The sequence below is a fragment of the Mustela nivalis genome, assembly GCF_964662115.1.
Source record: "Mustela nivalis genome assembly, chromosome: 1".
Classification (NCBI taxonomy): domain Eukaryota; kingdom Metazoa; phylum Chordata; class Mammalia; order Carnivora; family Mustelidae; genus Mustela; species Mustela nivalis.
In genome coordinates this window covers 145,231,633-145,258,598 of record NC_139020.1, presented here as the reverse complement: position 1 = coordinate 145,258,598, position 26,966 = coordinate 145,231,633, and the positions used below count along the sequence as shown (strand labels likewise).

Here is a 26,966-nt window from a genome sequence, read left to right as displayed (position 1 = left end):
GGTTCCATGTGTGCTCCCTTCCCAGGCCTTGCACTGGCCCGCTGCCCCCCCACCCACGGCCAATGAGGTACTCTCAGAGCTGACTCATGGGGTGCAGAGGTTTCCACTGTCTATTGGGATGTGCTTCTGTCAGAGATGCTCCTGGGCACCCTAGATCCCAGCTCCCGGGCTCTCCTGCCATCATCGTCCCCGTGATTCTTTGATGCAGCTGTGTGAGGACAGTATTTAAAACAAAGAGTATCAACAAAATGGCATACCCTTAATATTAAATGCAGCTCTTGTAACCCCTCTATGATAACAAAAAATAATTCTTGCCTGCTAAATTTCCAAAGGGCAAAAACCTGCAAATATGGGGATAATAGCAATAATGTACACCTTGTAAGGGTGTGGGGTATGAAGAAGTATGTATGCGTGAAACCCATGAGACTGTCTAGTGAAGATCTGTGCAAATCACTAGAAATTAACTAAACATCAATAGAAGAAACATGGTAACAAAGCAGCAGCAAAAGCAGAAACAGGTGTCAAAGGGCCTGAGCTGGGCTGCTGGTTGTGGATCCAGGTTCCTGCCCCTTAACAAATGCTAGGACCTGGGGAAAGGATAGCAACTTCTTTGTGAGCCCATGCAGTGGAACGTTCTACAGTCAGCTAGAATCTTGTTTTCAAAAAATAATTTTCAGTGACACGACGTTAAGAGGCAAAAACAAAACAAAACCAAAAAAAAAAAAACAGGACAAAATTTCAAAGGATCACAAATTTGCAAAAGTAATATGGCCACAGGCAGAAATCCATTGTTTCATGGAACAAACAAACCATTCGCGGAGCTCCTCGGCATCAGGGTCCGCACACACAAATAACCACGTTGAGCCTCTAGCCGGTGGGCAATCCCTTGTGGGAGCACAGTACCTTCCAGAACACGACAGGGCAGCAGAGCTGGGGTTTGGGGGATGCGGCAGGCCTCATGACTGGGGAGCTGGAGAAGACACACACTGCTTTCCAGAAGAGTTGCCCCTTGGGCCGAGTTTTTGTTTCTGTTTAACTGAGGTCAATAGTGACGTACATAAAGGGCACTGATCTCAAGTGTAAGCAGGTGCCTGTGACATGGAGGGTCGCTGTGCAACCACCAGCCAGATCAAGACATCCCCGGCCCAAGTTCCCTCCTGTCCAGCTCAGTCTCGACCCCTCCCAGGAGCGATTCAGACGTCTCCCGCCATAGGTTGGTTTACTTATTCCAGCACTTCGTGTAAATGGAATCGTACAGTATATATTGTCACTCGGTATATATTTAATACTCTGTGAGATTTACAGTTGTGTGTACCCATATTTCATTCCTTTTTTTTTTAATTGTTGTGTCCTGGGGCGCCTGGGTGGCTCAGCTGATTAAGCATCTGACTCTTGCTTTCAGCTCAGGTCATGCTCTCAGGGTCATGAGATTGAGCCCCGTGTGGGACTCTGCGCTCAGCACAGAGTCTGCTTGGGATTTTTTCTCTCTCCCCTCTTCCTCCCCCCCAACTATTTCATGCTCTCTAAAAAAATAAAATCTTAAAAAAAAAGTGTGTGTCTTTTGCATGAATATACCTATTGGTGGAAACTGGTCTGGTTTCTCTTCTGGCTACTTAGAGCTGTATTTGATACATGTCTTTCGACGGCATTGGTACTCCTTTCTCTGGGGTATACATTTAGCAGTGGAATCGCTAAGACCCAGGGCAGCTGTGTTCAGCCTTAGCAAAAACCACCAAGGGGTTTCCAAGTAGTTTTACCCTCACATCTCAGTGTTAGAGACTTCCAACTGAACTGAATCTTCACATGTGCATCAATGTGGCAGTCCGAGAAGGCGGTCGATGGAGAGTCCAGTTAGGGACAAAGATATTCTGGGTAAAGGGAAGGTCACAGAGGCCCCTGGTGACCACGAAAACATGCCACTCAGTTCTCCTGCTCTGAATCCACCACCGACAGGCACCGAGGCCATTCTTCCCAGACTGCCCTGGCCAGGGACCCGCTACTCATCTAACAGACCACTTCAGCTTGAGAACTGTCTAGCTTGGTGCGACAACCTTCCAGCTGAGCTACAGCCAGTGGCTCTCCCTCCTGGACCGCCTTTCCTGCTCTCCTTCCCAGGAGTCAGACTTGGAGCAGGGTACCTGCTGATCTTGGATTAACGTTCTAGCTGTTTCTGCAGAAGCCAGAGAACAGTGGAATGACAGGTGTGCCATTCAGCAAAGCTAACAATACAAATGACCTACAACAGATGAGCTATGTCCACACTGGAAACGCTCTGTGGGTACTAGTGTCTGGTCGGGCACCAGAGCAGCAGGCTCCACTGAGCGCAGTGTCGGGAGGCGGAGGGGGTTGGGGGGTTGGGGGGGTGGGGGGGTAGGCTGGGAACCGTGTCTATTGTTTGGAAGACAATGGCTCCCATGGGTATCTAAGCTGGTGGCCCCAAGTACTGACAGCGGTCTTTCCTCCTCACCCTCGAGCAGCAATTCGCAGAACAGGGGGAGAACGGCCCCTGGGCTATCGTGAGAATCCTCCTGCTAAAGAAAAGTGCTCCATGCTATCTTGATGAATTCCCTGCCCTCTGTCTTAAGCGAACCGGATGCCCAGTTTGGTCCACCGTGGTCTTGGCTGGATGTCCTCTTTAGCGTAAGAGCGCCCCCTGGTGGGAAGTGCTCTTCTTCACCGAAGACCCGACCCTAGGCTTCCAGACTTGGACCCCACTTAGATGGGAAATGTGACATTCACCTGGCAAGTTGCAAGACGCAATGCAACCAGACTGTCCCACTTCGCGGTCCTCGCCACTTGCCCATTGCCACATCTCCTCGGTTGATAGCTAGAATGAAAGAGCACACGGGCACCGACTACCAGCCCTGCTTCTAACTACCCAATAATAAAAAGACTTGCCCAAGGTGTGCCTAGATAGGTCAGTCGGTTAAGCACCGGCCTTCCACTCAGGTCATGATCCCAGGGTCCTGGGATTGAGTCCAGCATCACGATCCCTGCTCATGCTCTCTCTTGCTCTCTCGCTCTCTCTCTAAACATAAATAAATAAAATATTTTTTTAAAAAAAAGACTTGACCAAGACGTTTATAATCATTTAATGAATGTTCCAAACACACCTTCACTGTGCTACAGGTGAATTTCATGATGATGGAAGCTGATGAACGACCCACCCAGGCAACCACATGATTTACTCACAGTTTCCAGACATTTGGATATCAACCAGAGAGATTCAGTAGGGTACAGAAGGATCTCCCAGCCAGAGAGGCTCCTTAGGATTTTCACTTTCCTTCTTTCTCCTCCCACTGAGGACCTTCTCCAGGGCACAGAGGCTCAGGACAGGAGAAGGGGGTTGGGAGGGTCCCACTAACCAGTGCAAAAAGTGCTGGGAATGTCACACTCTAGACCCAGTAAAAGACGCGGAGGCACATGCCTGGGGCAGGCCTGCTCGATAAATAAATAACCCCCAGAAGCCACCGCAGGGCACCAGTGGGCCCCGGGACACTGCGCCGGGGGAGCCATCCCCGCCCCCCAACCACCGCCTGGCCACAGCACGCTCGCTACGTGTTGCACACCAGCACATCTGCAAAGGGTCCTAGGAGGATCTTGTTGAAGATGCAGCGGACCCACACCAGGTAGGTCGTGAAGGGCTTGATGTTCTCGGTGAAGGTGTGGTTCTGCAGGGCCAGGATATAAGGCACATAAGTGTTCTCCCCCTGCTCCTGGAGCCACACCTCATACTTCACCTCCCTCACCTTCAGGTACTTGAGGTTCCAGGGGATCTGCCAGGAGACGGTGAGGCGGGCCTCGGAGGCACCCTGCACAGACGCCTGGCACCGCGCCTCCCGAACCTTGCCTGGGTAGAGGCTGACGGTCCACTTCTGTTTCCGCGGCCCAGGCCGGCCCTTCACCACACGCCGCACAGTTTGGATGAGGGACTGGATATCTACCTTGGTGTCCTGGTAGATGCGGAAGAGCCACTCGGGGTTCCGGCAACAGAGATGCCGCGGGACCTCACGGCTCTGGAGGATACGGGCCTGCTCAGCCCGGTCCAGGTGGGTGATGCCCCCCTGATCCCAGGGCCGCTCGGGGTGCGTGACCGTGTTCTCTAGCATCGTGTTCCGCCAGGCTACGTACTGGAGGTCCATGCCGGGCAGCGTGGCCAGCGTCTTATAGGGGGTGTAGTGGTCCGGATTGACCGCATAGGGGAAGAGCTCGACCACGGTTGCCCCGCGGGGCAGGAAGAGGGCAGTGACCAGCTGGGCCCCGTGCATGCTGACCAGCATGGAGGCGTTGCTGACCAGCCGCACAACGTCGGCGAAGGCATGGTCCTCTAGGGACACCGTCACCGTCTTCATCTGGAACTCCTGGGCCAGCGCCAGCAGCAGCTCAGCCTCATTCAGGATGAGTCTGTTCTGGGTGCGGCTGAAAACCAAAATGTACTCTTCGCCCAGGGGCGCCCCCGCGTGGCTCACGTTCAGCTTTTCCATCATGAACCCGGCAAACTGCCGGATCTCATTGCCAGACACAAGAATGTTAGCCTTGGGGCCCTGGGGCTGGACGAAGCCGTACTGGTACCAGGTGGTGATCTTAGAGAGACCCACGAACGCGTGGGAGAAGCACAGCAGCCGGCCCAGCGCCTTCAGCTGCGCCCGCAGGAGCGGCTGCTTGGAACTGAGCAGCCTGTACAGGTCAAAGTGAGCGCCCTCGCTCCAGCCCTCCATGAAGAAGAGCCGCGCCTCCTGCGCCAGCCCTGGGAACTGCCTCAGGGTGTAGAAGAGGGGTAGTAGGTCGTCGTGGAAGACGTGCATCAGGTTGTCGGGGTTGAAGCGGTTGGCGATGAGGGCCACGTCGGGCACAAACACGGGCTTGGGCATGAAGCGCAGGGCGGCGGCCGGCAGCTCCACGAAGTTGAAGTACTGGGTGTTGTGGTCCTCCACGGTGGACAGGTCGAGCAGCGCCGGCTGGAAGCGCCGGGAGCCCAGGTTGGGCAGCATGACCGAGGCGTTGCCGTGGAAGAAGATGAACTCCTCGGCCTCGTTGGAGTAGCAGAGCCACTTGAAGCGGCACACACGGTCGGTGTGCGTGCGGCCGCTGCACACCATCTGCGTGCCGCCCTCGGCCAGGAGCTGCAGGGCCTTGGGGTAGTCGATCCTGGGCGCGGGGGCGGGCTCCGGGGCGGGGCGGCCGGCGGCCAGCTCCTCCTCCAGCGCAGCCGCATGCTCGCGCAGCCGCACGTGCTTCCACAGCACCGCCGCCAGCACCGACACCAGGAGCGCGTTGAACACGGCCGACAGGTGCATCCTAAGGCCGCGGTGGGGCCCTACCGCCAGCACAGCCCCCGGGCGGCGCCACTGGCCTGGCAGGCTCTACCCATCCCCGCGGGCGCCCCTAGCGCCAGCACAAGCCTGCGGGAGACAAGGAAAGGGAAAGATGTTGGCCCCATCAGTCCATCTGTCCCTCCGCAGCCACGTTGGGCTCCTGTCGGGCGCGGTGCCCGTACCGTCCCTGCTTATTCTCGCCCTCCCTTCCCCACCGCTCCCATGGGGGCGGTATACATCTCTGCGCCCTGCCTTGGGACTTGACCACATCACTTGCTTTGGCCAGTGAAATGTCAGCAGGGAAAACAAGATCAGATGCTTGAAGAGAGCTTGTGTGACTAGCCCGGCCGGCCTCCTTCACACCGAGGACGTTGCTGAGGGGAGAATGTGCGCAGCCTCACTTCCTGGTTCCAGGAGGAGCGACAGGAGTGCAGTGCGGAGCTACTGCAGCCAAGCCCAGTCTAACCCAGCTGACCCCTGGTTGGCCAGTGACCCTGACATGCAAACAGCTGAGCTGGGTGAGTGCTCACTGTTGGATGTCACTGAAATCCTGTGGCTGTTTGGTATGAGGCACTGCTACTACGGGAAGAGCTAACCAATGGAGCATCTGTGACCAGAGCCACAGGGAGGGTCTCCTCCAGGGGCCTGGCATTCCTGGTCCTATGAGGTAAGGACTCTTCCTTACATGAGCACGGAGGCCAGGCTGTACACCAGGAGCCCAGTGTCCCCTTCTTAGGACCCATGGCACATATGCCCAGGGGATGTGGGGGATCATCTGCTCTTACTTAAAGCTACTGTTTGGAAATCATGCCTGCTGTCTTTTAGATTCCCATGAAAGGATGGGTAGATATTTGCCCCATCCCTGGTCCAGTGAAGGAACTGTATCTGGACGGCACCACTGACATGCAGGCCTGCAGAGAGGCCTGGCTGGGCTGGTGGCATTTGCTCCATTTTCCTGAACTAGCAGGAAAGCTAACATTCTTGTTCTGAGGCCCAGGACTGCTCAGATTTGAGGTGTCTCACCCTGTGCCCTCATAGGAGCTGCCCAGGGAACCCCTGGTGACTGGCCAGCACTGCCCTGGGGTGGGACTGGAACCACCCCTTTATTCCCTCGGGGCGAGTTGGACTCTTGGGGTCTTGTAACTTCTCTCTCCCTGCAATCACAAAAATCAAAAGTGCAATCCTGCCCAGAAAGAGACAGGGGCTTAGACTAGTTTCCCTCAGAAGCAGGATCGGAGACAAGGATTTGAGCCAAAATAGTTTGAGACATTATCCAAAGAAATCCCTGTAGGAGAGTGGGAGGGAGGAGTGACACCAATACAGGCACATTAATGACAGGTCACTATTCTGAAGAGGCCGGGCTATTCGCCTTCCTATTCCTCTCCGGCACTAGCTGAAGGCCATTCCTGGGGGTACCATCTCTTCCAGCGGCCCTCATCTAACGGTTCAGGATGCACACATTCATACATACGCACACGTTATACTGCACCCCCAAAAGTTCACGAAGAATTACTCTGACTAGCTATAATATACTCCAGTGTTTCCTTTTCTAGTCCAATATATTAAGTTTGTTCTAAAAAGGTGGGGGGGGGGGCATGTTCCTCTTGATTGAATTTACAACCAAAAGGGTCGGCAATTTGCTGTTAAAAAAAAATAAAGGTCTAAATTATCACATGATCTCCCTGGTATGAGGAAGTTGAGAGGCAATGTGGGGGGGGTTGGGGGGATAGGAAAGGAATAAATGGAACAAGATGAGGTCGGGAGGGAGACAAACCATAAGAGACTCTTAATCTCACAAAACAAACTGAGGGTTGCGGGGGCGGGGAGGGAGAGGGTGGTTGGATTATGGACATCAGGGAGGGTGTGTGCTATGCTGAGTGAAGTGTGTAAACCTGGCCATTCACAGACCTATAATAATACATTATTATAGGGGCTATAATACATTACATGTTAATAAAAAATATATTAAAAAAATTTTTTTAAAAAGGTCTAGGGGTGCCTGGGTGGCTTAGTCAGTTAAGCATCTGACTCTTGATTTCAACTCAGGTCATAAGGGGTCGTGAGGTCAAGTCCCACATTGGGCTCCAAGCTGAGCACGAAGAAGATTCTCCCTCTCCCCCTGCTCCTCCCAGCTGCCCCCCTACCCCCACACACGTGCTCAACTCACTCTCTCTAAAACAAAAACAAAAGTAAAAACTGGTCTAGACCACAGATTCTCAAACCTGGCTGGTTCCTGAAATCCCCAGAGGCCCTTGCTAAAACCAGATACTGGCAGGCAGGAATCCTATAGGTTCTGACTCAGTAGGAGGTCTGGAGTACGGCTTAGGCATCTGCATCTTTTGTTCCTTGTTTCATTTTCCCTTCTTCTTGCAGATTATCTGAATTCCATTTTTAGGTACAGTGTTTCTGAGTGTATTTCTCGGTGCAGATGTTTTAGTGGTTTATTTAAGCACCATACAATGTATATGCAACTTAGCAGTGTCTACTGGTAGTGACAGTCTACCTCTTGACTGAGGACAGAAACCTGATCTCCATCTGGGCTCTTTCACCCTCCTCCCTTATAATATAATTATCTTCAATGTTTCCTCTACATGCATCAAAATCCACGTCAGACAGTGCTCTAATTTTTGTTTCAACTGTCAAGTGTAATCTCCTCAAGAGGGAAAGGAGAGTTCATTATATTTACCCACATTTTTACTCTTCCTGTTCTTTCTTTGTCCCTGATGTTCCAGGTTTTCTTCTGTTTTCTTCTGTTATCACTTCTCTGGTGAACTTCCTTTGGTCATCATTTTAGGGAAATTTGCTGAGAGCAAATTCTCTCGGTGTTCCTTCAGGTGAAGAAAATGTCTTGATTTCACCTTCTTTCCTACAGAATATTTTCACTGGGACAGAACTTCGGTGTGACAGTGCTTTCTCTCAGCACACAAACGCTTAGGCTGGGCAGCCTCCCTCCGACCACCATGTTTCTGAGGAGGAATCTACTGTACGTGAAGCGCCTTTCCCCTGGATGTAGTACGTCCTTCCTCTCGCGTGGCCCTGAACAGAGTTCTTTTGTCTACTTTTCAGAAACCTGGTCATCAGGCCTCCAGGTCCACGAATGCTAAATTTTAAAAAAGTATTGTCCTAGAGATGTCTAAGGCTCCGTTCAATTTGTTTTCCCAGTCTATTTTCTCTTCACGGTTTAAACTGGATAATTTCTACTGTTTGTTTTCATGTTTACTGGTTCTTTCTTCTGTCATCTCCATTCTTCTCCTGGGCCCACCAGTGATTTTTTGTTTGTTTGTTTGTTTTGGTTACTACATTCTTCAGTTCTCAAATCTCCATTTAGTTCCTTCTATCTTCTCTTTCTTTGCTGAGACTTATCCTGGAGCTTATATTAGGTTTTCCATTTCAGCTGGTTTTTGCAAGAACCATGCTGGTGGGGAAGGGAGAGTGCTGACTCTATCGTTGGGTAGGGGGAAATCCACGCTTCCTTGCTTGGCCTCCAGCAGCAGCACTCTGGCAGGGAAAGTGAGAGATGCGGCATAACCACTGAGAAGGGGTGGAAATCTAGACTCCTCAGCTGGCCTCAGTACGGGTGTCTCATCACCACTGGGTGGGGGTCCAAGTTTAGGCTCCGGTGAAACCTCAAGGGGACCGTGGTGGCAGGGAAGGGGGTAAAAAGGGATCTTTTTACCTTTGGGTTGTGGTAAAAGTCCATGCTTCTCATTCAGCCCCATGGTGGAGGGGTGGGGGTGCTTTGCTAAAGATGGGAGGTACCTGGTTGGTTACTGCAAAGCAAGGATGGATGTCTGTCTATTCAGCCTTTACTAAAGCTGGAAGGGAGGGGAGAAGCAGTTTTCCCTGGTGTTTTACAGGAAAATGGTACTATTGTCAAAAAGGTATTGTAAGGCTGCTCCTTTTCCAGTCCTTTGATGAGTGACAATGAGCTTTCCCTGGGGCTTTTTCTGGTCTATGCTCACTGACATTTCTGGGTTGGTTTATTTAGCATACAGTCTAGGATACACAGGAGGCAAAAAGAAAACCCAAGGAACAGACCATTGTGTTGTCCCACATTCTTCTTTCTACCTTTCAGTCTTCTCATGTTTTATACCTAATGTCCTGTGTTTTTAGTCCTGTGTTTTAGTGCATGGTGCCTGGATAGGGATATTCCCCTCCATTTTGACCAGAACCCAAAGACTCATTGGTCTCAGCTTTTTTACCAAGCTCCCAGGTAATTCTGGGGTACAGCCACATTTGAGAAAAACCAAGAAGAGACTCTTAACCAAAGAACCAGGCCAGGAGTCCCCACAGCCCCCAAAGTCTTAACTCATTCCAGCATCAATTCAAAATTCTAAGTCCAAAGTCTCATCACCATGGGATATGGTGAACTAGGGCTTCCTGGAACCTTGGGTGCCTAGTAGCTTGCAGACCTGATTCTTGGAGGCTGCCAAGGCTGGCGGTAGGCAACAAGGACATGAGGCCAGGGTCTTGGGCCTCCATTTACCTCCAAACAAAATCAAGTCCCTTTAATTTCTTATATTTAGGGGTAACTATAGTGGGTTGAATAATGCCCCCCAAATTCATGTCTACCCTGAGCCTCAGAATATGATGTTATATGGAAATAGGGTCTTTATGCATATAATTAGTTAAGGATTTTGAGACGAGATTGTAATCTAAATGAGGCTCTAAATCTAATGAAAGTGTCCCTGTAAGAGGCAGAAAAAGACACTGAGGAACAGAGAAGATGGCCACATGAGGGCAAAGACAAGAGACTCAAATGATGTAGCTATAAACCAAAGACTGCTCGGGTAATCCCAGGAGCCACCAGACACTAAGAAGAAGCAAGAAAGGATTCTTTCCCAGAGTTTTCAGAGGGGCATGGCCCTGTCAATATCTTTATCTTAGACTTCTGGCCTCCAGAATTGTGCAAGAATAAACTTCTGGCCTTTTAAGCCTCCACATCTAGGGTTAAATGTGCTACAGCAGCCCTAGGAAACTCATAGGAGTGCCACAAAAGTGTATTTAAAAATGGGGTTCTTCACTCGCAGGAAGGAATTCCACCGTTAGTCAGGCTAACAACCACTAAGCAACTCCTCATTTTAGAGAGGTGAAGAATTTGCCCCATATCACCCAGCAAGTCTGTGACACAGCCAGGATTAAAAATGGAGGCGTGCTAATGAGCTGGTAAGCGCTGCCTCCTGAAGACAGGCTGGGGAGAGCCACTGGGCAAGTGCAGGCCTGGCTGGGCAGCTTCTAAGCTCAAGGTCTAATGAAGGTAGACCCTCCTTGTGCAGCCCAGCCTCTCCGCAGCTCTACCCCGCCGCCTCCCTCTAGGGCCGGGCCATATCTGATATGGATGAGCTGCTCTGAAGCCCCTTGGGCACAGCTCTGCTCAGGAGGGCAGGCCCACAACATCCCCTGCAGCCTCCTCTGCCCAAGGAAACTCCTGTGGAGTCCTCCCCTTGCCAACGCTGCCACACCTTCTGCTTACTCTCCCTAGAACAGGGAGATAGGTAGTCCACACGCCTTGGACTTAGGGCACCAACTCCACCTTACTCGCATACGTCTGACCGACTGGTTTGCTCTTCTGGAGACACCGGATCACCAGGAGATCTCACATCACTCCCCAGACCAACCTGGCTCTGAGTGCCCGCTGCATTGCTGGTGGTTGGTAGTTCCTGGGAGAGGATGTGCGCTGTCTAGGAAAGTTTAAGGAAAAGGCCAGAAGACTCGGGTTCAAACCCCAGCTCCCTGACTTGACCGTGTGGCCTTTCTGAAGGCAGGTTCCCCGTCAGCAAAGGTAAATGTGCAGCCCTCACTACACAGGGTGGTGGAGTGCGTCAGAAATCAGGTGTCAGTTGAACCTCATGAATACTGAGAGCCGACTACTTCTGCAACTGCGTGCAACTGCGCACGATTAGGTTCAAACTAATGAGTGTCTAGCAGAGGGGAAAAGAAAAAAAAAATTGGGGCATCAGATGGTTAATGAAGGGCCACAGGGATGCACGATAAGGTCTGGCATTTTAAAACCTTCTGGACATACTTGGCTGCCTTCATCTGACCTGAAGCAAAAGCTAACCGCCGCCGAGGCGGAATCTGCCACTTTTCATTACAATCATTTGAAACAAAGCGTTTTAAATCTAAGAAGATTCCTCCCAAAGATGGAGACCAAGACAAGATATGCTGTCACCTGTTGGTACCTTGGGCCAGACGGGTCACCAGCTCTGCTCCTTGGGCTCCCAAGTCAAGTGTATTAATAAGTGACAGAGGGGACATTGTTTCTACCCAGGCTTCCCGCCCCTTTACCCTGCCTAATAAAATTCCAGGTTTGGCCAGGAGCCAGCCCTTTCCTTGATACCCACCAGGTGCAAACAAAGCCAAGATCGACCTCCCACAACCAGAGAGCATGCTTCTGGAGCCAGTTACTGGCCCAGGGGAGGCCACTGCCAGAGTAGAACTGAACAGAGCAAAGGGGGAGGAGTCACAGTCCATGTTCCCACCCACCGGAGAGGAAAGAAGGAGCTATCCCAGGGCTGCCGCCAGCCATCTGCTGACCAGCTGGACGGTGAAGCCAGGATGCCAAGGACAGTATGATGGAGGAGAGAGACAAAGGACCCCACTGATGTCTCGGAGCCCTACCTGCCTGGACTTCCGGCTGTGAGCTTTCCTGATTATCGAGCTCAGTTTTGGTTTCTCCAAACCAAGAAAACCTGAGGAGAATGTCTTCACAGGCTGTTGTGCAGGAAGCAAACGCATGGGGGTCTGGCCTGTGCCTTCTGCTTCTGAGCTCTGCTCTAACGTAGTGGGGCTATTTGGCATCAGTTTCCCCACAACCCTTCTGACTCTGGTAAACAAAGCCCTCCGAGAAACTCTTGTATTAGCAATTAGAAAACAAGCGTATTCATTGTGGGCCCAAGTGGAGCTACAACTTTCCACATGGGTTCCATGGGGTAGGGAATGTGGACTAAGGTAACCTTAGTGTCACAGCATATGCAGTACGTGGGGCTCTGGTGAGCCCTGCAGGCTTCCTCTGAGGAAGAAATGAATCCTTCTGGTTTGGCCATTCCCTTGAGCTTTCAGAGGAACCAGAAATGTCATCTGCAGAGTAGAAAGAAAGAAGGTGGTGGGGAGGGGGCATACAAAGATGCAGGAGACCACACAGTCTGGTCTGGTTAGGTAGATGGTTCACACAGAGGAAAAGCAGAAGAGAGACTTGGAAAAATCAGCTAAGGCCCGAATGTCAATGGCCTTGATGCTGGGTCAAGAAATCTGAACTCTACCCTCTAGGCAAAGGGGAGCTACTGAAGGTCTCTGAGCAGAGTAGCGTGGAAATGGGGGGAGAACAGAGGTAGAAAACCCAGTGACAAGCTCTCAGCCTCGGTGTCTCTCCACTCCTGTGGGAGAGAAGAAGGGGTTCCCCAGAGAGGGAGCTCTGCATGAAGTGGTACAAGGAGCATGTTCCTTATCGCAAGTCAAGTCCCGAAGTCTGCAGATGACTTATGTGAAATAAATTCCCGTGAACTCAAAGCTAGTCCTTTAACAGAACTCCCACTCACCCAGTCCCATTGGGTCTTCTTGGCCTGCAGGGAAGAGGATAAAGTCACAGCTATCCTGAGAGCCCATGAACCCCATGTCCTTCACGCAGGTCTTCTAGGCCTTCACAGAACAAGAGCAGAGAACTTCTGCTCCGGAATGAGAGGAGAGGCTGCAGGTGGCTGCCTTCCTGGCTGGGGTTTGCCTGTGTTCCCATCAGCCCTGTTAATCTCCAGGGGAAGGTCTTTGCAAGCCCAGAACTTACAGCCAAGAAAAGTGCTTAAACATCAGTGTTTCCCTGTCTTTTCAAACCTAAGGGCCCACTGATAAAAAAGAGAAACTCTTTCATTTTCCATACCAACCTGTAAAGCCCAACATCTCCTTCCCCAAGCATGCCGCATTCATAAGAAATTTTCTGCAAGCTCCACCCCCAAGATTGAAAGATTTCATCAACATTTACCTTCTGAGGTTGGTATTTTGTATCTATATCTGCATATGTAAAATCATATGGCTGCATATATGTTTACAAAAACATATGCTCCCCCCACCCCCACCCCTTGGAATTCTCCAGGCAGCCCCAGCGAAGAACTACTTCGCTATTAGGTTGAATCACAGTACATTACTGATACCTGACCAATTCTGACCATGTCCCATGGTTCCACCATGGACGCCAACTATCCTTACCACAACCGTGTACGGACAATACAAGACTGCTCAGAAGGGAACACCTGCGTCCTGAGCGTGACATGACCACAGCTGCAGGTTCTGACGAGAAACAAAAAGACACAGAAAGAAGTCCCGGGGTGGTGGAGAGGGAAGAGTTCATTTATCCTCAAGGTCAGGAGAGGCCAGAAGGGCAGCATGTCTCACTGGGAAGCTGGGGAGGCTACCTTGGAGACCTTAGCTCAGATCTGGGCCAGGGAACTGAGGAAGGACCCAGGCTGACATGACAGGAAAAGTGTGAGCAGGAGGAAGAGCTGTGAGGGCTGGGGAAGTGAGGGGTGCACACACATACATACAGCTCCTAGTTCTGACCCATGGGAGCACCTGGGAGCAGGGACAGCATACCTGGTATAAAGGTCTTGCTTTCTAACACTGGCCCCTCTCAGGAACCAGGGCTCTGTGGAAAAATCACTGTTTCTACAGCTCAGGCAGGGAAAATATAAGAGTTGTTGGGAACATCTTGTACTACCAGATTGTAAGTTCTCAAAAAGTGATGAGGACATATCAAGAAGGCTCAGGATCTAACCTGAAGGAGCTAAATTTGGGACAATGTAATGAAATTAAAAAGCAATAGTTATGGATTAAAACCCACAGAATAAAATAAGCATGCATGAGTCAATATTGATATGAATAAATAAGGAAGAAGGAACAGATCTTTCTTACAGTAGAACTCCAATTAATACATGCAGAAGCAATGATGGAAATAGAAAATCACCGTTTGGCAAGCATCACAGTAATAATGGTCTCAGGCAAGATCCACTACTGGATGCTAAAATTAGTGGGTGGAAGTTTGAGAGATAGGATATTTGCATCCTCTTGACAATCTCCCTGGGAGATACATATCTGTTACAAAGGCAAAAACAGAAAGTTTATGGTACCAAAAAAAAAAAAAAAAAGAAAGAAAGAAAGAAAAAAGAAAGGATAAAACTTCATGATACAGAGGCCTGGCAGACAGCCCCTCAACCAAGTAACTGATGTTAATATCACCGGGAACAATTTCCTGGCACCATGTACCCCTTGATATGGTGCCCTAAGAAGGGCACCTGACTTCTGTGATTTTCTTACCTGAAATACACTACCTCAGTCTGTATGTCCAAAAGGGGAAAAGGTGTCTAGCTCCCCTGCTAGCTCTGAATACAGTGTATAGATAAGCTAGTTGAGAAAACATTAAACCCAAACAGAAGGACATTCTACAAATTACCTGACCAGGACTCTTCAAGAGTTAAGGTTGCGGAAGACCAGGAATGACTGAGAAGCTGTCCCAGATTGAAGAAGTCTAAGGAGACACAACAACGAAACATAATGTGACAATTTGGACCCAGAAAAGAATGTCAGTGCATAACTGGCAGAATCTGAGTAAGGTCTGCGGTTTAGGTAGTGGTGCTGTGTTAATTTCCCGCTTTTGATCATGGCACTGTGGTTATGTAAGATTTAACATCAGGGGAAGCTCAGTGAAGCATTTATGGTAACTTTTCAGTAAGTCTCAAATTATTTCAAAATAAAAAGTCACAACAAAATAGATAACGGGAGCCTGAACAGCTCAGTTAAGTGTCTGACTCTTAATTTCAGCTCAGGTCATGACCTGATCTCGGGGTCCTGGGATGGAGCCCTGCGCTGAGCTCTCTGCTCAGCAGGGAGTCTGCTTCTCCCTCTCCCCCTGCTTTTCCCCTGCCAACCCTACTCAACCCTGCTCGTACTCTCTTGCGCCCTCTCTCAGATACGTAAAATCTTTAAAAAATTTAGATAACTTAAGAAAGAAGAAAGAAGAGATTAAGAGTGGTTATAGGTAAAATGACACATACGTGGTTTGTCCTAAGATACTCTAACAAAGGGGCTCCTGGCTGACGCAGTCAGAAGAGCGTGCAACGCTTGATCTTGGGGTTGTGCGTTCAAGCCCCGCATTATGTTAGGCACGGAGCCTACTTTAAATAAATAAATAAATAATAAAATAAAGATACTTCAGCAAAAAAAGGATGGAAACAGATGCAACAAGACAGTAGCAAATAGATCACTGTGAAAAATGGTGATGGGGGCCTTTCTAAGATCCTTTCTTGTGTCTGTTTAACGTTTTCCATAATAAAAAGTCAAAAGGTTAAGGATAAAGAAGCAAACAAATCCCTATTTACAAATGGCAGAGTTCCAGAGAGCGGCTGAGTAATAAATGAATATTTAGACAATATAAGATAAATGGCCGTCCCCAGAGAGGAGAGGCAGACGAGCAGGGCCTGAGCAGACACGTGTTCTGCTCCCATCACAGACAGAAATGCTTCCAGCAGCAGCTAAAGCTACAACAGCCACACCCCGGGGACATCAAAAAGCAAGACCTGCAGGGAAATGAGCAAAAGGGAGAGGAAAAACCAACCTCTGACCTCAGTGGGCACCTCTCTGATGAGCATTCTCCCACCTGCCCCTCTCCTAGGCCTCCCTGTGCTGGAGTGTAAGCTTGGCAGCAGGCAAGTGAGGGTGTGGTATAGGGCCACAGCAGGAAGGGGCCAGGCCTCTCCTCTGGACCTGGGGGACTGTGTGTGCAGTAGCCAATCTCCAGGCAGGCTCGGAGTAGAGCTGGGGTTGGGGGTGGGGAGCTGGAGCCAAGCTTACGGGAACCAGGAAACATGGGGCTGGGGCACTGTGGGGCAACTAGGCAACCAGACAGAGGCCAGCCTTTGAGCCTGAGCCTGGGGAGTTGGGGGGTGGGGCACTGTTTCTAGTTAGATGCTAAGTTACCAACCCCTCCCCAGGACAGCCAGAAGAATGCAGACAGAAAGCAGGACAGATACAGACTGGCTCACAGGGCCCTTGAGGCTCTCAAGTTGCCTTCCAAGGGGGAAAATGGGAATGGAATTTTTCTGGGGATAGACAGAGCATTTCGCTAGAAATTGTGTGGTGGTTGGAGCATGGGGCCCAGAGGAGGGACCGCCTGGGTTTCTAACTTTACCATGTACCAGCCAGGCAGCCTGAACCAACGCCCGGTGGGAACAGTTACCCCTCCCATGGAACAGCTGAATCACTTACAACACTGCAAGTTCACTCTCCTGATATTGAAATATAAGTGTGTGAGTAAATGAGTGAATGAATGAATGAATGAATGAATGAATACCCCATTCCCATACTGTCCAGGTTGGAGAGTTCTGAGGCATGTTCTACACTGGCTCCAGAGCTCCCTAACAGATGGGGTGACTGCCTGGAGTGGGCACTGGCCTGTTGCATGTCCCCTCCTCCCCGTCTCTGGTCTTAGTTCTTCAGTCCCTTAATCATGTCTGTTAGGAAGGAGTGCTAATAATCTCCTGTACTTGCATCTCTGTCTCAGGATTTACTTCTGGAGGAAAGTGAACTAACATAGTCATAACTGTATTTTGCCACATGGAGACAGGTGAAAAACCACCTTGCATTTTCCCTTGCAGTGAAGTAGCCAAAGTGCAGCAGGAAAAAGCCAACAGGTACTTGGGCAACCAATGGTTATTATAAAGTCCTTTCAGTCTATTTCCCATACTCCCCCTTCCCCTGACCCCCAACTGCACTGCAGCAGCTGTGTAAGACAGCAGAGCTCAAGGATCAGGCAAAACGTTCAGAAGAGTTTTCAAAAGATACGGATGGAGGCAAAGAGCTCATTAATCAGACCACTAGCACTGAAGAAGATGAAAGCGGCCTTTTCCATCACCGTTTCAAAATGTTTCTGGATAATGAACTCTAGGAGGAAGTTCAAAATGGTGAAGAATAATTGGGCCACGTTGCTTCCTGGACAACGGATCCCATGATGTCCCCTTTCTCCAGGCCAATTTTCAGTGCTCCTGGAGAGGCCACCAGTCTTGGTGACAGCAGGGCAGTGGTAGGGAGATGGGGGTGTTGAGGGAGAACTCAGGTCGCCATTCCTGGCCTGGGAGACTAGACGAAACACTCAACCAAGCTGCTGCCTTCTGCAGGACTGCGGCCTCTGTGGCTGACAGGACGGCTGTGTCCAGTCCTGAGGCCTGACCCACTGTTTAGTGCCTCTCCATGCACTTGAAGGACCCAACAACCTCGGGCCTTGTGTGCTTGTTTTTCCTTTAGAAAGCTGAGAAAATGAAACTTGGAAAAACCATCGCTGCCCATGACCCCTCTCATTCCTGCCCTGAGTAAACATGACGAGGCTTCTCCATCACCCTGGGATCCCCAGCCAGACATCCTGTGGTGTGCCTCCAGTTCCAACACCCTACCTGCACTTGAAACGGATCCCCAGATGACTGCCAACTATCAAATATACACCGCTCTGACCTCCCGACATATAATAAAGACCATGCAGAAGAAAAATCCACTGCCCATGCAAACGGGCACCCCAACGCAAGCCAACTTCTCTTTAAGCTTATCTTCCTAGAAGAAGAGACGGGTCGTTCTAGTGCCCCAGAGTCTCCTGAGTCCTGTCTGCTGTCTGAGAGGATACAACTTTTCCACACAAGGCACAAGGCTGCTGGAACAAACCAAAGGCCGGCCCAAATCTTGATTCTACTCCTCAACAGAAATTACCTCTGTGGCACCTTTTCCACTTGTGTGGCCGAAGCCTGATTGTTAATCTGTGTTCTTTGGAAATAAACTTGTTACGCGGACAAGGCAGTCCCTGTTGGACTCTGAAGGTTCTGCACCAACAGCCTGCATCCCGCTGCTTCCAGCAAGCCTACTCCCTTGCAGGGAGGCCCCGAGGAGGGTATTATGGACAGACCACCCTTGTCTCAAATTACCTGTCAATCACTCTGTCCCAGCCAAAGCTTGGTTGGGTGCAGTGGGCCCCCCAGGAGGAGTAAGGAGCAGGAAGAGAAGGCAGGGAAGGTTGCACATGTTCACACAGAACAAGGCTCTGGGGCAACATAGGGACAGAGGCACTGGCCCCGAGCTCCCATCTTCTGGCTGACTCAAGCTCTGAAGAGATCCCCAAAGGAAACTCCTCCTGGAAACATCTGCCGAGGCCTGGGTCCCTGGAAAGCTGTGCCCTGGAGTCATTCTTGGTGGAGGCTCTTAGACTCCTTCCTTCATTCTCTCAAAAACAGTTTGTGCGGCGCCTGGGTGGCTCAGTGGGTTAAGCAGCTGCCTTTGGCTGGGGTCATGATCTCAGGGTCCTGGGATAGAGTCCCGCATCGGGCTCTCTGCTCAGCAGTGAGCCTGCTTCCCTCTCTCTCTCTCTGCCTGCCTCTCTGCCTACTTGTGATCTCTCTCTCTCTCTGTCAAATAAATAAGTAAATAAAAATCTTTAAAAACACACACACACACACACACACAAAAACAGGCTTTGCTTAGACGTGGACAGGCATGACGTGGAACTTAGTTAACAACCAATAGGGCAGAGTCACTGACCAAGCAAGAGGGCTGCCACCGCCCCCCCACCCCACCTGTCCCCTAGCCCCACCCCCGCACGGGGGCACCCTGGCCCTCCTTAGCTTCCCACTGACTCCGCCTGAGCGAAGGTACCAGGTACTGTGGGGGAGAGATGATCTGTATGCATCTCCGTCAGTCGTATGTATATTTACTCATGAACCTCAGTCCCAAGTCTTAAGAGGACATGAAGAGAATGGGGGAGTGAGGCTTTGCATCAGCCCAAATTAAGGTATGTGCAAAAGACACAAACTTGAAAAAAAAAAAAAAAATGTCCTCAAGGCCCCCACTGTGGCCGAGGGGGATCAAGAGACTGTTGTTCAAACCCGATGGGCCACAACTGCTGCGGCAGAAGGGCGTGTGTGTGCTTCCTTGCCGGGGCTGGGGTGGGGTGTCACCACAGGATGACCTCCTCCCAGCCCAGGAATTTCGGGGAAGCCTGGGATGCACTGTGCGCACACCACAGCCCTTCCTGGGTCCACCCAACTCCTCATCTGATCACTCCCTGCACCATCCCAATGCACGGTCACTTAACCTTACCTAAAAATCCCTGCCTTCACTGGTCTTGCCGGAAGGGCTCCCGAGAGGAAGAGCGCTGTCAGGTGGGTAACAGGAGGATCTGCTTGGGAAGCCAGAAAGGGCTGGCTGATCTCCCACCCACGTCAGTGCATCCGATCTGGGCTAAGTGCAGGCATGGGGGCACACAAGACCACTGCGGAGATTTCAACCCTCTTCCTGATGGTCGTGGCCAAGAATTCTTCCTGGGCCACCCGGCTCACACTCACCTTCCTTCAGACCCTAGGTATGAAGCCATTTTAACACCTCAAGCCTCAATGCCCTTATCTGTGAAATGGGAATAATAACCTCCATAGGGTGCTGTGAGAATGGGGTAATACATGGAAAGTACCTGAATAGACCTCAAAACACATCAGCTGCCAGAATCACATTTCAACAGGGTTCCTCAAATTAATAATGAATGACACACAGGTACCAGGCCAGCCATACAGCCCCAAATCATTCCTAAAGGGACTGAACCCCCCAATGGCTTTGGGGTACATTCACCATCCCTCCCAGGTTCGCTCAGTCTTCCTAATGACTTGCCTCCCTTCCCCTGGGAAGAGAGCCTCCAAGCAGCCAGTCCCCAGCATGAAATTAACCACTTCAGCCATGGCTACCTTCAAGACTGTATGTCGGCAGTGTACTAGAAACTGTTGTACATCTCCTCATTTCATCCTCACGCCAACCCTAAGGGGCTAGCCTAGCACTGTCACATATTCCCCATCTGCACATCAGGACACAGAGGCAAGGTGGAGCTAAGTACATGAGTCCCAAGGGCCTCAGGCTATGTGGAGTGAAGTCAGGATTTGAACACCGAGCATGTCAACACTGCCTATGCCAACAGCCCAGGCACCATTTGGCCCTCATCTCCTTGGCCTGCCAGGGCACAGAAACTCAGCGGATGCAATTATCACCGCCTTTATTGTTCTCTGCCTTCTCTACATTGGGCACCAGATTTTAGGACCCAGCTGGTGTGGGGCACAGAGCACATAGTGACTCAGCCACAAAAAGCATGACAAAGCACAGTGAGAAGGCAGCCATCTGCAAACGAAGACGAGGGGCCTCAGGAGAATCCACACCTGCCAGCACCTCGAGCTCAGATTTCTGTCCTCCAGACCCAGGAGACATAAATGTCTGCTGCTTGTCACCCCAGTGGCGGCACGTTGGTATGGCAGCCGGAGCTGGCTGAGATGAGGAGGTAGCACCAGGCCACTTTCCTGCCAGGACTTCCTCAGCTTGAGCTTTCATCTGGGCATCTGGCCTCCCAGTCCCAGGGCCAATGCCCCACTTCGCTCGCCCCATGCGCTCTTAGCTCCAGTGAGTGTGGGAGTTCGTGCCTCCTGACCTAGGCCTAGAACTCCCGGAGCATTTATGCCTTCTTAGACCCCAAGGCTCTAATGAATGGCTTTTCAGGGCCTAGGTCTGGAGCTGGCCAGAGCCCCCCAGAAGTGGACCCTGCACCCAGTGCTGGTGACCAGCCACAGAAGATGAGCCACCGTGGCTGGCAGCCTCTCGTCCAGCTGCACAGCTCTGTGCCTGAGGGTGTGGCAGCACCATGGACACCTGCGTCCAGCTCTGTTGGAGTGGAGGGGGTCCTAGAAAGGAGGGAGCACTAAGGCCATGGGGTTCTAATAATATTTGGCTGCTCCAGGAGCTGAAAACTGCTTCGAATTGGCAAGCACCCTTCTATCTGCCTCAGTTTCTAAAGGGCTTTTTTTTTTTTAATCTCTTGTTTATTTCTTTTTTCCCTTTCCTTTGAAAATAACTGGACACAGGCCTTTCTGATCATTGCAATAATAATGGTAATAGAGGCAATTCAGCAGACCAAAGGCTCCAACCTCTCCCTGACGCTTGGCTCAAGGCTGAGTACTCAGTGTCCAGCCTGGAAGGGGCCCTGTGTTATGCTTTCAAAATGGAGAAAAGAGACAACTCTTAGCATTAATATCGTACTGATGGTAGGCTACCAATGGCAGTGAAAGGTTTGATTCTCTGACAGAGGTCAGGTCCTAAACAGGCAGCAGTGAGGAAGGACATGGGAAGCCAGACAAAAATAGAAGGATCCATCAGTGTCCTGGCTAGCTCAGGAAAAGAGGGTGTTGGCTTCTGGGCAGGGGGTGGCAGTTAATGCTACCACCAGCTTCCTTTATTGAGCACCTCCTATGTAACAGGCACCATCCTAAGCCCCTTTCCTGCCCCTTTTCCGTTAAGGCTCACAAAAGTCCTCCAATGTAGGTACTAGAATTAGCTTTGTTTTCTTTTAATATAAAAAAAAACCACAAAGTTTAGTGAGATTAAGATGCTTGCTCCAGGTCTTAGAGCTCAAGCAGGGGCCCCAGGATACAAACCCATGTCTGACTACTAGGGGTCTTATTCACCGTGCTTTAGACTCGGCATTAGAGTCAGTGACAGAGGAGCAAGGCAGACGTCAAGGCAATGAGTTTTTGTCACTCAAGGGCAGAGCAGGTGTAAGATGACTGCGGAAACGCAGACCCACAGGCCCACCACTGTAACTTAGCAACCCACTGCTTCCTTGTGTAATTCCTCCCCACTGGGCCAGGCAGAGACACCCGTGCTGGCAGGCAGCTCAAGGGAGCTGTGGCCATTCTCTTGCCCCAAGGAAAGTCTGGGTAACACAGTGGGGTGATAATTATCCCACCTGCCCCGTTGCTGGGCTGAGAGGGTTAATCCACTAATTTAAAGTGACAAAACCTTCTATTTTTAGAACTGAAAGAGCCCTTAGAAATGATCTGCTCCATCTCTTTACTTTATAAAAGAGGTTGAGAGAGGCAGCGGCCAGGGCAGCTGAGCTCTCAAAGGCTGCCAAGATTAAAACAGCAGGTGCTCTCAGTCCAGAGCTCCTTATCCTCACACCCATGGCTCTTGGGTGGCCCTCCTCACAAAGGCAAAGATCAGGCCCAGAGAAGAACTCTTCCTGGCCCTTAAACAAGATCACTTCTTCTCAGAATCAGGCTCTCCAGGCCTCACGCAGATGGTGTCCTTCACCAGCCCTGCGGTCCAGGGGCCACAGGGCCACACTTCTTCCTAACACATCCCCCCAGGCTCACTCACTGGATGTGGCCTCCAGCCTCATCCAACCTCAGGCATGGAGAGGGGAGAGGAAGCACAAGCAGCCAGACTGTAGGGTCCCCACCTTGAAGACCCCCTGCTGCGATGCTGGAGGCTGCCCTCTGGCTGCCCGGCCCGGCCCCACCCCTCTGTTCACAGCCAGGCCTCAAGAACTGGGAGGACCACAGGCTGCAGAGAAGTAAATGGCACTGGTTCTCCAGCTGAAAGGCCAGAAGTGAGCTCCTGTCCCGTCACTTAGCAGCTGCATGATCCTAGACCAATTCTCCTTCTCCTCCTCCTCCTCCTCCTTCTTCTTCTTCTTTTTGACAGACAAAAAGTTGTACATAATTAACGTGTAAAACTTGATGTTCAGAAGCAGGTATACACCTGTGAAGCCATCGCAATAATCTATGCCATAAACCTGTCCATCACCTCCAAAAGTTTCTTCCCACCCTCTTATTATTTTTTTGTGATAAAAATATTGAACATAAGACCTACCATCTTAGCAAATTTTAGAGTATAACAGTATAGTCATGTTAACCACAGGCACTAAGCTATACAGTAGGTCTCTGGGACTTAGTCGTCTTGTATACCTGAAACTTTATAGCCTTGACTAATGCCTCCCTGTTCCGCCTCATCCCAGTCCCTGGCAACCACCATTCCATTCTCGGCTTCTAGGAGTCCGGCTATTTTAGATTCAACTCATAAGTGATAGCATGTATTATTTGTCTTTCTGTGGCTGCCTGGGCTAATTCTTAACCCTTGCAAGTCTCCTTTTCCTGGTGTGAAAAACCAACACAATTATACCTATTTATAGGCAAAACAATGCCTATAGTATTTATAGTATTATTATTATTATAACGCTCTACCGCCCATTCAGTGGCTCTTACTCTATGCCAGAAACAGCGCTAAGTGCTTTAGATGAACAACCTCATTTATTCCCTCCTACAAATCTAAAATAAGTGCTATCGATTTCATCCCACATTTGAGGAAGTACATGCATTGTTGTTAAGTGAATTTCCCAACATCACACAGCTGTGAAGTGGTGGGGTTGGGATTCGAACCCACGTCTCACTCCAAAGCCTATGCTGACATTTGTGGGCTATGCCTTTCATGTTCATTATTTTACCCAATTTAAAAACACCTATCAGGGGCACCTGGGTGGCTCAGTAGGTTAAGCCTCTGCCTTCGGCTCAGGTCATGATCTCAGGGTCCTGGGATCAAGCCCCGCATCAGGCTCTCTGCTCATCAAGGAGCCTGCTTCCCCCTCTCTCTCTGCCTGCCTCTCTGCCTACTTGTGATCTCTGTCAAATAAATAAATAAAATCTTTAAAAAAAATAAAAATAAAAACACCTATCAGGTGTTAGGCAGGTCCTGGGGGTAAGTATCCACTGACAACCAAAGACTGCCGCAGACCCTTGGGGAATGGAACATTTGGTAATTTAATTTTCCAATTAGCTCCATATGCACTAGAAGCCTTTGTTTGTTGCTCAATATTTTCTAAAGCCTGGCTCAGAGCAAGAACTCGCCAACCAGAAGGAAACTTTGAACACTGCTGCAGCTGCTGTGTCACTGACACTTCCAGGCCACCAGGATGCTCACGTGGCCACAGGGTGGTCTGGGGGAACTCTGTCACCAGCACCCCATCCTCCTCTTTGCTGAAGATCTCCACTCTGTGCTTCTCTCCTCACCCTCCTGGGGCCCAAGGCTGGCCATCCCTGGGGAAAACGGGACCCATGTCCTTTTCTGGCTCTAGCACTAACTGGGACTCAGATGCTTCCTCTGTAATGTGAAAAGGATAAACTGGAAGATCTCCAAGATCCATGAGAGGCAGAGAGAGCAGCTAGTTCCAGTACAAAGACGGACCTGGGTTCCAGCCTCACTTCTAACATTTGCTATCTCAGCAACCACAAGTGCTACCATCTGCTGCACAACCACTGTGTACCAACACTGGACTGAGAGGACTTGCACAGCATTATCTCGTGTAATCGTCACAGCAAGCCTGTCATGAAGGTACCTTCATTCCAATTTTGCAGAGGAAGAAACAGAGGCTCAGAAAGGATAAGTAACTTGCTCAAGGGCACTTATTAGCTCAAGCTAATAAATGAGAGCCAGGAGTTGAATGCCCAGCACATGTAACAGTAAACATTTGGTGAATAAACTCTGTTCTGTCTGTGTTCTTAGCCACTAAGTCCTATCAAGCTCACCCTGTAACCTTTCCTGTGCTGGGCCTTGCTTCCCCCGAGAGTACTCTCTGAGAGTAAGTAAGCAGACCCTAGCCGCCCACCACCAGGTGCAGGGCTCTGGCCTGAGGACCCTAGATCTTAGCAGAGGACCAGGAGATGGGGTCTACCCACATGCAAGGGGGCAGGAGTCCAAGTGGGTCCCTCCAAAGGCTACCCTGGCACTGTCAAGCAAGTCGTGGCAGGCTCTTATCACCGGGCGCTTATCACCCCAAAGAGCCCAGGGATCAGCCGCAGGCCTGCCCAGGTACTGCCTTCCAAGGGAGCTCCAGAGGCCCAAGCCCCTCCGCGCACGTCGCTGGCTCCCAGCCAATCGTGCTATTCCAGTCCCAAGCTGAAGGGCGTGAGGACCTGCTGCCAGTGCCAGCCAAGAGCTAAGGGATTCAACGGGCGTGACTGCGGGGCGCCGCCCGGATCCCGCGGCAGCGGGACTCCGAGGGTCCACCTATCCTCACCGCCGCCCCCATTCCGCGCTTCTGTCAGTCCGCATCATCCGTCACTTCTTGGTTCTGCAAACTTCCCTGGGCTCCTCTTTACCCCAGGGCTCGGCGCTCCCGCTGATCCCTCCAGCGGGAGGTCCGGGGCCGATCCCTCAACTCCAAGCCCAGGGGTGTCGCGGAGCCCCGGCTAACCCCAGCGCGCGTCTCACCTGCAGCCCGCAGGCCAGGCTCCGCTGGGCTCAAGCGTCCAGGTGGGCCCTCGGCAGACCCGGCTTTGGCCCAAACAGCTGCCGCCGCCTCCCCCTGTTCCCGCTACAAGACCGGGAGGCCCAGGCATGGAGGGCAGGTCCCGAGGCGCCGTCCCGTCCGCGGCCGCAGGGCTCGCGGGTGCCCGCCGTGCGCCAGCTCGACTGGCGAGCCCGGCGCGGCAGCCTTTCAAGAGCGCACGCTTGCGGACTCAGCGGCCCCAACCCTAGGCCAGAACCACCCCCTTGGCTAGCGGGATTCTGGGAATTGTAGTTTGTCTCCGAAAACACCCCACCGCTTCAGCCCACGGAATCCTGGAAGTTGTAGTCTCCTCCCGTGAGAGTCACAGTTTACTTGGTGTTAGATTTTTACAATTATAGGAGTCCTGATAATAAATGTAAATTCAAGTTGAACCAACAGTCAGATATCATTTACAAAATCAAAATACACCACATGTTTTTAAAAATATCTATAAATACAAAAGCCATATCCAGTTCCCCATCACATCCCATACGGCTCAGACCTTCCTAAAAGGGGCAAACATTCCCAGCTCTTACCGCTGCTGCATGAGTGCCGCCCACTCTGAAAATACACATATGACCCTATTTCTGGATTTATAAATTTTAGACCTCATGGCTTTTTACTAGGATAAAGGAGAACTTAACTCATTTAAATATGTTCACCAACCATTACTACCTGCATCCCCACTGAGTTATGAGATATTTCTTTTTTTCTTTCTCCAAATTTTTATTTAAATTCTAGTTAGTTAACATACAGTGTAATAATATACAGTGTAATACAGCTTCGGGAGTAGAATTTAGGGATACATTACTTACATACAACACCCAGTGCTCATCACAAGTGTCCTCCTTGATACCTGACACCTATTTAACCCATCTCCCCACTCAACCCCTGAGTACTGTTCAGTTTATTCTTTATAGTTCTGTTTCTTGGTTTTCCTCTCTTTTTTGCCTCCATGTTCATCTGTTTTCTTTCTTAAATTCCACATATGAGTGAAATCATTTGGTATTTGTCTTTCTCTGACTGACTTACTTTGCTTAGCATAATAGTTTCTAGTTCCAACCACATCACTGCAAAAGACAAGATTTCCTTCTTTGTTATGGCTGAGAAACATTTCACTGTATAGATAGATAGATGATAGATAGATATATCTACACACACACACACACACACACACACACACCACGTCTTCTTTATCTGTTCATCAGTTGATGGATATTTGGGTTTTTTCAAACATAATTTGGCTATTGTTAACTTGCTATAAATAAACATTAGGGTGTATGTATCCCTTCCAATCAGTATTTTTTTTTTATCCTTTGGGTAAATACCTAGTAGTGCAGTTGCTGGATCCTAGGGCAGTTCTATTTTCAACTTTTTGAGGAACCTCCACACAGTTTTCCAGAGTAGCTCTGTCAGTTTGCTTTCCCACCAAAAGTGTAAGAGAGTTTCCCCTTTCTCTGCATCCTTGCCAACACCTGCTGTTTTCTGTTGTTAATTTT

At 50.4% G+C, this 26,966-nt stretch overlaps 1 protein-coding gene across 5 annotated transcripts; it reads right to left on the bottom strand.

The window, feature by feature from the left end:
- Positions 1 to 3,076: 3,076 nt before the first annotated feature.
- On the bottom strand, positions 3,077 to 25,699 carry POMGNT2 (protein O-linked mannose N-acetylglucosaminyltransferase 2 (beta 1,4-)). Of its 5 annotated transcripts, XM_082724323.1 has the most exons (4): positions 25,410 to 25,677; positions 14,755 to 14,829; positions 8,006 to 8,813; positions 3,077 to 5,402 (listed from the first exon to the last, which is right to left on the bottom strand). In XM_082724323.1, the coding sequence occupies exon 4, from the start codon at positions 5,295 to 5,297 to the stop codon at positions 3,555 to 3,557; it is 1,743 nt and encodes a 580-aa protein (XP_082580449.1). In that variant the 5' UTR covers positions 5,298 to 5,402; positions 8,006 to 8,813; positions 14,755 to 14,829; positions 25,410 to 25,677; the 3' UTR covers positions 3,077 to 3,554. The 5 variants fall into 5 exon arrangements, with proteins under 5 accessions (XP_082580449.1, XP_082580448.1, XP_082580447.1 ...); XM_082724322.1 differs by lacking the exon at positions 8,006 to 8,813 and having other exon boundaries at positions 25,410 to 25,699; XM_082724321.1 differs by lacking the exon at positions 14,755 to 14,829.
- Between the last annotated feature and the right edge of the window lie 1,267 nt (positions 25,700 to 26,966).